This window comes from Aulostomus chinensis, chromosome 15, assembly GCF_037954235.1.
Source record: "Aulostomus chinensis isolate RoL2024-O1b breed Wild chromosome 15, RoL_Achi_v1.0, whole genome shotgun sequence".
Lineage (NCBI taxonomy): Eukaryota > Metazoa > Chordata > Actinopteri > Syngnathiformes > Aulostomidae > Aulostomus > Aulostomus chinensis.
The window spans coordinates 26,662,069-26,672,068 of NC_141334.1; the positions used below are offsets into that span (position 1 = coordinate 26,662,069).

The 10,000-nt window shown below is 48.7% G+C and overlaps 2 protein-coding genes across 4 annotated transcripts in view; one reads left to right on the forward strand and one right to left on the reverse strand.

The window, feature by feature from the left end:
• Window positions 1-8,356, forward strand: part of esama (endothelial cell adhesion molecule a) — a 54,316-nt gene extending 45,960 nt beyond the window's left edge. The window contains exons 3-7 of the mRNA XM_086179407.1: window positions 1,647-1,848; window positions 1,961-2,116; window positions 4,484-4,606; window positions 4,706-4,835; window positions 5,563-8,356. Coding sequence (XP_086035533.1) covers window positions 1,647-1,848; window positions 1,961-2,116; window positions 4,484-4,606; window positions 4,706-4,835; window positions 5,563-6,100 — 1,149 coding nt within the window. The 3' untranslated portion in view covers window positions 6,101-8,356. The remainder of the gene's footprint in view (window positions 1-1,646; window positions 1,849-1,960; window positions 2,117-4,483; window positions 4,607-4,705; window positions 4,836-5,562) is intronic.
• Window positions 8,357-9,124: 768 nt separating this feature from the next.
• The window catches only part of fez1 (fasciculation and elongation protein zeta 1 (zygin I)), a 19,520-nt gene continuing 18,644 nt past the window's right edge, over window positions 9,125-10,000 (reverse strand). For all 3 annotated transcript variants that reach the window (XM_086179409.1, XM_086179408.1, XM_086179410.1), the window contains one exon: window positions 9,125-10,000. This exon is cut by the window's right edge and continues 439 nt beyond it. The gene's annotated coding sequence lies outside the window, so the exon portion shown is untranslated.

Below are 10,000 nucleotides of genomic sequence, written 5' to 3' on the forward strand. Positions count from 1 at the left end.
CGGACTGACGCCTGCTCTTGATTGGCTGGATCTTGAGCTTCAAGTGTTGGCTACTGCACCAGAGCTCTCAATCAGTTCCGCACGTTGAGCTCTATTTATTCAGGAGGAGCTGCGTCGTGCTGCGTCGACTCGCTAACGTGGAATCATTCGCGTACGAAGAGCAAGGCGTTCTGTTACACAACCTTTGACTACCGTTGTCTAAAGTCTGCACCACATCCAGTATCCGTATGTAACCCAGCAGTACTTAATTAGGAAGGATTTTTCTACCTCACAACAAAGAAAACAGCAATTTGTATTTATATACAGACATACAGTATTTGATACTGTTATTCATCCATCAAGCCATCCCTCCATTTTCTGTATGTCATGTGTGTGTGTGGGGGTGGGGGGGGCAAGTGGGGGGTGGAGCCTATTCCAGTTGACATTAGTCGAGAGGCGGGGGTTCACCCTGGACGGGTTGCCAGTCCATCGCAGGGTCATCAGGACTAATATGGGTTCAGTATCTTGCTCAAGGATACTTGGACATGGTCAACGAGGGGAGTGGGATCAAACCAGCAACCTTATGGTTGCTACCTCTGAGCCATGTCGCCTCTGACTGTAGACTGGTATTTTATTTCCTTACACACTGGTGGGCAGACTGGAGACATGGCAAACAGACAGGGTTCTAAATAGATGTGGTGATCAAAGCAGTCAGAGATCAAAGATGACACAGAGACGGACAAATTCAGGGACTGTGTGGACTGAGATGACAGGCAGAATGACTGAGATGACAGGCAGAATGACTGAGATGACAGGCAGCATGAGTGAGATGGCAGGAAGGATGACTGAGATGATAGGAAGGATGACTGAGATGACAGGCAGTATGACTGAGATGACAGGAAGGATGACTGAGATGACAGGCAGCATGACTGAGATGACAGGCAGAATGACTGAGATGACAGGCAGCATGACTGAGATGACAGGCAGTATGACTGAGATGACTGGAAGGATGACTAAGATGACAGGAAGGATGACTGAGATGACAGGCAGCATGACTGAGATGACAGGAAGGATGACTAAGATGACAGGCAGCATGACTGAGATGACAGGCAGTATGACTAAGATGACAGGCAGCATGACTGAGATGACAGGCAGTATGACTGAGATGACAGGCAGCATGACTGAGATGACTGGAAGGATGACTAAGATGACAGGAAGGATGACTGAGATGACAGGCAGAATGACTATAGTGAATAAAGCGTGAGATTGTCAAGGGGGGTTTGGGGTGGCCCCCCAGCAAGAAGGTTGTGGGTGGAGCCCCGGCTGCAGCACGGGGTCTTTCTGGGTGAGTCTCCATGTTCTCCCTGTTCCTGCTGGGTTCTCTCTGGTACTCCAGCTTCCTCCACAGTCCAAAGACATCAAGAGGGGACCAGGTTAATCCAGACTCTAAATTGACTGTAGGCGTGTATCTATCTATCAATCTATCTATCTAGATAGATAGATTGATAGATGTACACATACACACACACACACACACACACACACACACACACACACACACCAGCTGCACTAACCGGGGATGTCACCATGCTGGCCCCGGTGTTCCTCTGTTGTCTTGACGAGAGACGAAGCGCTGTCACATCTCCCTCATCTCTTGTTTTGCTCAGATCATCGCCTACACCAAGGGCTCTATGAGCGAGGGCAGCTCCCAGTTTCAGGGCCGTGTTGGTTTCACCGCCACCATGCCATCAACTGATGTGTCTCTGTACATCAACGCCACGCAGGAGTCCGACTCTGGACGCTACATCTGCCAGGTCCTCATCCCAGGCAGCTCGGGCCTGACTGCAGAGCTCAGCCTGGACGTGAAGGGTGAGACTCGGGCGCGGCTCACCCGCACCACACCAGCACCTCTAACAGGAAGTATTGAATTACATGCATACTGTGTGTAATAGTACTAAATATTGTAATCCTCCGCCTTCAGTCCCTCCTGCCGTTCCTCAGTGTTCCGTCTCTGGGAAGCCGGTGCTGAAAGGAAATGTGACTCTGACCTGCAAGTCCAGCAGCGGGAAGCCAGCTCCTCTTTACAAGTGGATGAAAACCAGCCCCTCCTCTGAGGTCTTCTTCTCACCCATGCTCAGTGAGTAGAGCCGGCGCCGCCCACTACCGCCTTATCCCTGTGACGCACTCATCAAGCCTTTTAGGACGAGTTGAGACCTGAGAGACGAGCAGGTTCATTTTAATGGAGTCGCACTCTTACCAACACCAGGAGGGCCTACGCGACCCGTGGAGCTTCCGCTGGTAAGAAGCTTACAGTGGCTTGCAAAAGCATTCATACCCTTGAACCTTTCCACGCTTTGCCACGGTACGACCACGAACATCAATATATTTTATTGGAATTTTATGTGAAAGACCAACACAAAGTGGCTCACACTTTTGAAGAAGAAAGAGAATTATACCTGATTTAAAAAAAATCACAAATAAAAAACTGAAAAGTGCCTCCACCATGTTTGACGGAGGCTGTGTGTGTTCAGAGGGATGTGCAGTGGTCGTTTTCCACCACAGCATTTCACATTCAGGCCAAGAAGTTGACCTTTGGTCTCATCTGACGGGAGCAGCTTCTTCCTCGTTTGCTCGCTGTGTCCCTCACATCTTCTGGCAAACTGCAAACAGGAATTCTCGTGGTTCTCTTTTAACAACGCTTTCCACTCACCACTCTTCCATAAAGGCCAGATTTGTGCAGTGCAGGACCAATAGTAGACCTGTGGACAGATTCCCCCCCTGAGCTGTGGGTCTCTGCAGGTCCTCCAGAGTCACCAGGGGCCTCCTGGCTGCGTCTCTGATCAGGCCTGTGGGTTCAGGTGGACTCCCGTTGTGCCGCACTCTTTCCATGTCCAGATGATGGATTGAACGGTACACCGTGAGATGTTCAAAGCTCAGGAAGTCTTCGTCTTGCTCTACTCTGCTCTGAACTTCTCTACAACTTCATCCCTGACCTGTCTGGTGTGTCCCTTGGACTTCATGATGCTGTTTGCTCCCCAAGGTTCTCTTAAGAACCTTCTGAGGCGTCACAGAACAGCTGGATTGGTACTGAGGTTAGATGACGCACAGCTGGACTCTATTAGTCATCAGGTCAACATCCCATCCTTCAGCAATGATCAGGCGACTCCTGAAGGCAGTTGGTTGCACTCAGACAGAAAAGGGCTGAATATTTTTTGCACACTTCACTTTTCAGTTTTTTATTTGTAAAAAAAAATTAAAATCAGGTATGATTCATTTTCTTGTGTGCCACTTTGTCTTGGTCTTTCACATAGAATTCCAATAACTGAATAATATAATAATAATAAATGTGGAAAAGTATGAATACTTTTGCAAGCCGCTGTGAGGTTGCGCGTGTTTTGACGGATCAACAGAGTGAGAGGTCTTCGTCAGCCCTCCTCATCCTCCTCTGCTGGGGAGCAGTGCAGAAATGTGACACGAGACACCCAAAACATGACCAGGATCCTCAGCAGAGTGAGGAGATCCCTTCCTACTGAGCGTCACTGTCTCCTTCCCAGATGTGAATTACGATCCACTGTAACCTGATGACTGTCATCAAGGTGCTTTTATTCCTTTATTGACATCAAACATGGAGGATGACCCTTCTGAGTGAGTGCTCCTCCTGGGTTTGGAGAACAAAATGGTGCATGTGGCCTTTCCAGGACGAGAGGACAGTGACATGAACAGACACGAGTGTGGGGGCAGCAGCCGCAGCTCGCTCTGCCCTGCACGAGCGCTCGCTGGCAGGCAGGTGGTGCTCACTGAGGGCCAAACAGCGAATGCTAACCCGGGGTCAGAGCATCGGGCCGTCACCTCCCATAACCCTGCTGTGGCTCTGGAAGGGTGTGTTCCTGTGTTTGGAAAAGGAAAGGCAATGATATTCAAATACTAGAGGAGATTACTGGGACGCTATCATAGGGAAATAAAACCCAATAACGAGACACGTGCAAATGAACTTGATTTATTTTTTGAAAATTAATTCCTTTTAATGTATAAGAAATAAGAAAGAGAGCCAGTCTCAAATATTTACAAAAAATGATAGTCATAGAAGGTCAACTAGTCTGAGAAAACCTGGATCAGAGGATGAGAATATTGAACAAGCTCACGAAGAATGAATCATGTGATGATGTGAAGAAATGTCGTGAGGATGGGAGAGCATATTAAAGGCAACAATACCAGTTTAAACCCCAGGTGAGCGTATTCCCACCAGGTAACCTATCAAAGTCAGGCTTCAGATGGTTATTGGTCTAAAAATACTAGTACTGAAGGCAAACTACAGTTCTTAGTGAAGTACTGTGTAGTACTATCAATTAAAATGTGAATACTGACTCCAGAATGATCATTTCCCTCTAATATCAGGAATCCTAAAGGAATTATGCTAAGTGTCCCTCATCCAACTGATTCTGAAGCTGAATGATTGGGTGCCGTCATGTGCACACGCGTGTGTTCCGTGTTTGTGTTGTTCCAGATGAGAAGGCTGGCACGCTGAAGCTGACCAACCTGAGCAGCAGCATGTCGGGGAAGTACGTGTGCACGGCCTCTAACGGGGCCGGATCTGAGAGCTGCATCGTCAACCTGGAGATCGTCAGCTGTACGTTCTCAAACACGCTGCCACGCTTCCCTGTTCCCTGCTAAGTTCTCGGTTGTGCTCTCTGTTCTGTGTCGGTGAAGTTTGTGTTTGCTTCTGTAGCCACAAACGTGGGGAAGATAGTCGGCGCCACTGTGGGCTCTCTGGTGGGCTTCATCCTCATCATCCTCTCTCTGTACTTCCTGATGAAGCGGCGGCGAGACAGCGAGGATGACATGGCCAATGAGATCAAGTGAGTTCAACCCAGAGAGTCCTCAAGACATCTGGAGACCGGGGTGCGAGTTACAATGGAACAAGGGGGGCCATGGCTCCCCCAGTGGTGACGTGAGCTCCCCTGGAAACATGGTTTGTCAAATTCTGGGGGAGCTCCAAAGTGCTGATATGATAGCCAAATAAATGCTCTTGTGGGCGTGTTTTTTTTTTGTCAAAGGTGTAAAGTAAGAGAAATCAAATTATATTTGGAGTTTCCTACTCATGATTCTCACCGATCCAATAGCTTAGCTGAGCTTGACTTTTCATAACGAGCGTGGGGGCGCTGTCTCCAGGCCCCCGTAACCTCACTCACGTATGCCAAAATTTGCGGCGTTTTTCTCCAATGAGCTTCCGGTATTTTGGGATGATATTTCTCTGCTGACACGAGCTTAAAGGCCCGCTTGTTTTGTTCGGGGAGGTTTGGGAGATCATCATATCAGTAGATGGCTAAGCTAGTAAGCCCACCTTCCTAAGGACAGTTAGCGTTCGCTTTATTCGTGGTCAACCAAATGAATCGAATTTTGGTTCTGAGCATGAGCTTTAGATTTGACAGCAAGAGCACTGGAAAAGGTACGGAGGTTAAATATCGCTCCAAAATCCAGGTAACAGAAGCACACATATTATCAGCTAGCATTAGCCACGAGCTTCCTGGTGGTGAAATATAGCATTTGTTTTGAACTCACCACGTGTGTGTGGCCCACCTCCAGGGAGGACGCCCAGGCTCCCAAGCGTGTGTCCTGGGCGAAGAGCGGCATGGGCTCTGACATCATCTCCAAGAATGGGACCCTGTCCTCCATTGCATCCAGCCCCCAGCACAGAGAGCCGTCGCTCCACCACCACAACAACCACCACCAGCACCACCTGCAGCACTACCCCCAGCGCCCTCCCTCTGACAACGCCTCCATCATCACGGCCACGGGCAGCACAGCCGGCTACCGACCGTCCCGCCATCACGGAGCCACCACCCCGACCCACTACAGCTACAACAACAACAGCACCCTGCCCTGTGACCAGCCCCTCTCCCCCGAGGCCAACACGAACGGGAGCTCCCTGCCCAGACCAGAGCGCTACACCCAGCTGCCCCAGGCCCAGGTGCTCCCACAGACGTACAGCCAGCCTCAGCACCACGTCAGCCCCTCCCCGCTGCCGCCTACCGCCTCCACCGTCACTGCCTCCAACATCGCCCGCATGGGAGGGGTTCCCATCATGGTGCCTGCGCAGAACCAGGCCGGATCTCTGGTCTAACACCAGCCAGCACCAGCTAAACTGTGGACTGCCAGAGAACTGTCCCCTCTCAAGTCAACTGCTGAGTTTTTTAAGAGAGCGCTTGAAACACTATTTAGCACCGTAGGTCCAGCAAATGAAGTCCTGTAAGTGGCGCCTGCCAAGAAGACTTTCAAACACAGACTCTTGATTTGCTTTAAATATTCTTCAGTATCTTTTATATTCTGTATCAACTCAATCCATGTATAAATGATTTTCACACATTTGTTAATTTTCTACTGTATCAGTGCATTTATAATGATTGGATTCTATTTGAGTTTCTTTCCTCGCTGCCAGGATCCATCGGGACCTGAGCAGGTTCAAGCACAGTCACGACCAGCCGAGCGACGGACGCAGGGACAAGACAACTTTAAGTGTATAATCGAGTCTGGCGATTCACGAGATCCTAATCCTTTTTTTGGCTTTACATGTTGGTGATTCATCTCCTAAAACGCTCTTAACACAGATTAGCAACAGATTAGCACAAGCTTCTTAGAAACGGAGCACGACTCAGAGTTTCAGCATTGGGAGTGTGCTGACACTCCGGTTGTAATAGTTTAACCTTGCCTGCATCGGCGCAAGTGTCAATATGTTATTTATTTCCCGTTTAACGTCAGACAGACAGCAAAGAATCTATGAACATGTGAGTGGTGAGTTGGAGGCTGAACCAAAGATCCGTGTCCCTTCGTGATGTCATCGGTCCTTCTTTGTTCATTGTGTGTCTTCAAGTTGCGTCGGAAGAGAAGAATTCTGATTTCCTGACATGAACAAAGCTTTTCTCTCTGTTTGTGTCCCAAAACCAACCACCAACTGCTGACAGGAAGTTGGAATGAGTCCGTCTGAAACAGAAGAATCAACCATGACCAGGGTGACCGTCATCAAATCGCAGTATAACTACTGCATCTTTCAGGAGGCGCAGTTCTTGTGGAAGGCTGAGTGAGTTGGATGAAATCTGGTGGTGCTGCAGATGTCATCCTCTCCACACCCAAGAACACACCTGTGCTTCAGATTCACACAGAAGCCACAACTGATGATGTAAAAACCAACATTTTAGTCCCAATTAAAAACAGAACTGTGCAGCTCTACCGCCGCTGGACTTCCCTCCCACCTGGAGAAATGAGAAATGGAGCCAAGTATTTTCAGGGTTCCCTCATACTTTAACATCTCAGCAGACAAGGTTTCAGAACTCTCCCGCAAAAGTTGGTCCATGACCATTCAGAACCTTTTCGGCACTGGAGGGGAATTTTAGCTAATTATTGTGTAAAATGCATTCACATCAAACAGTGCAGGCGGACCCTAACCTCCAAACAGTTGAGAGGACATCAGAGGAACTCTTACGCTCGTTATCAAGCTGACACCACAGACCAGCGCCCGGATGATGTCACTCGGCGGACCAGCACGTCTTCCCGTTCCGCTCCACGCGTGCCGGCTTGTCCCTGGAGTCTGTCCCATATAGTGACATCACGCTGACCGCTGCACTGCAGACAAAACTAAAGTTGAAGCTGACTGAATTTCACGACTTCCAGGTCTGGGAACCCTGTTTCTGCTTTTTGTCCAACTGGTCTGGTCTGCTGTGTCGAACCTGCACTGGCTTTGCTCCAACACCCAGAGGTCAGGAAGAGAAGAAGCGTGACAGGGGTGACAGTGCTGCTGACTCCGCGCCGCTGGCCTGGACAATGGCTCTGTTTGCGAATGTATCTGAGCTGCAGAGGCCAGAGGGCATGAAGGCCTGTGTTTTCTCTTTCTTCTGCTCTCTTTCAAGTCACAGAGTTTTTTTTCAGTGTGATTTGGATCTGAGATCAAACCCGTAGATCGTAAGGGTGGCTGTCGTGTCACCGGACCACGTCGGGTTCTCGTGCGTAGGCCAGCCAACCGACTCCAACGTGGAGGCCTTGGCACTTGAAGATGTCGGAGGAGAGCGAGAGCGTGTTGTGACTTTAGCTTCCAAGTTGTGCTGCTTTAAAAGATTAAAGCAACATGGAAGACGCTTGTGAATGTGGGCGACTCGGTCTTGTTCTAACTGCAGTAGAGCTCCAGTCGACGTGTGTGAACAAGTCTTTATTTTTGTAGTCGTGTTGACGAGCACACGGATGGACCATGTACCTGTAACTAGCGTGTTCAAACCAGTGGCCAAATGTGTCCATGCAGCTGTGGACATCCATGTGCACTTGTATCCTCCATATTTATGCCCATGGAAAATGCTTTGTATGATATTTTCAAATAAAATACAAACAGCCAGGCGTCTGTGTGTGTTAAAATAACCCTGACTTCCTGACTCCACTACCCATCAGCCTCAGGGTGATGCCCCACCCACCAGCAGATGGTACCTGAGTTGCAGTGATTCTGGTTCAAGGAGAACGTTTCCTGTGCTCGACCATCCAGGTATGTAGTATGTATGTAGTAGCATGAAGCCAGGCGCTCATAAAGAGTTCACTTCAGGTCACATGACCTCTGAAGCCTAAAATAATGAGTGAGTGAATAAATGAATGTGTACCTTGTGAATTATTACAATCACGATTTAAATTGAAAGCCACTTTAATACTCAAGAGTTACTGCGTTAACCTCAACCACTAGGGGGCAGCAAATCACACAGTGGTACCGAAGTCATGGTTTGGTTTTGAAATTAATATACAGTGATACTAATATCACATGAATTCTACATGTCCTTCTGTGGTTAAGAGTCATTGTTGATCAGGCAGGGAATCCTCTCAATATTTAATGTATTGAAATGGAAACTTCCTGTGAACTATGAGCTAAAGGCGGTCTCACGGTGTGACTTTCCTTCAAGGCGACATTGTTCAGTCAGGCTCCGTGTTGGCGATGCAGCACATGTCATGGTGCAGGTTGTTAGGATAGTGCTGCTGCTGCAGATGGTTCCACCAATTAGGAGTGAGAACCCAAACACACGCACACACACACAAACACACACACACACACACACAAACACACACACACGTCAGGAGGCGGCACTCCGGATGGACCGGGTAGGAGAACTGAGGAGCAGCATCAGGGAAGCATGTTTATTAGAAGTTGCGATTAGCGATGTAACATTCACCTACATGGCTCAAAGGAAGTCATAAATACATTGAGATGCAGGCCTTGACCAGACTGAGCTGGTCTCATTGGGGTGGGGGGGGGGGGGGGGTGGGGGGGTAGAGACAACGGTGAGGTGTGTGCCCGTGGCTGAGCAGGGAGCAGCACACGCCAGCCGGGCACCTGATGAGTGGTAAACCAAAATAGAAAAACAAATCGAACAAGTCAGAAGACGAAGACAGAGAAGCGACGCGCTGCACCCGTAGGAGTGGTGGTGTCTCTTCATCCCAGTGGAGCTACAGTACGAAGTTGTACGGAAGAACTTTAGGGCCTGACAAGGAAAAATCACGGAGTGGCTTTTTTTTTGTGTTGTTTTTGCATGTTGAGGATGAACTCAAACTAGGATCAGCAGAAACTAGTCAGAAGCTCTTGACTGGGACTGAAGCGACATTTTGAGACGAATGACCTTTGAGTTTGGTTTGGTTTCTTCTCCTGAATCGATGCAATTTTCACCACAGTCCTTCTATCTGTCATCACTATTTTTACGTTTAAAACAATTTCCTTGTGGCTAAATCTGATTCACCAAGGACTGAGTCATTTATTCCTGACATTTTCCCTCCTGACATGCAGAGAAATACAATAAAACTGGTGCTCCCGGTGATTAAGTTCTTATCCCGGCCCGTTCCACTCTTCCGTAGGGTTGGCAGAAGAAGGTGCATGGCTTTTATATTCAAACGAACGCCTTGGTTTCATGGTCTGGAACAGAGGAGGACAAGGACCTGGGGTGGATGCGTCGGTGGGGTTCCAGTGGTCCGCGTCAGTTTGTGAGTTAAAACTTGGCAACCATTA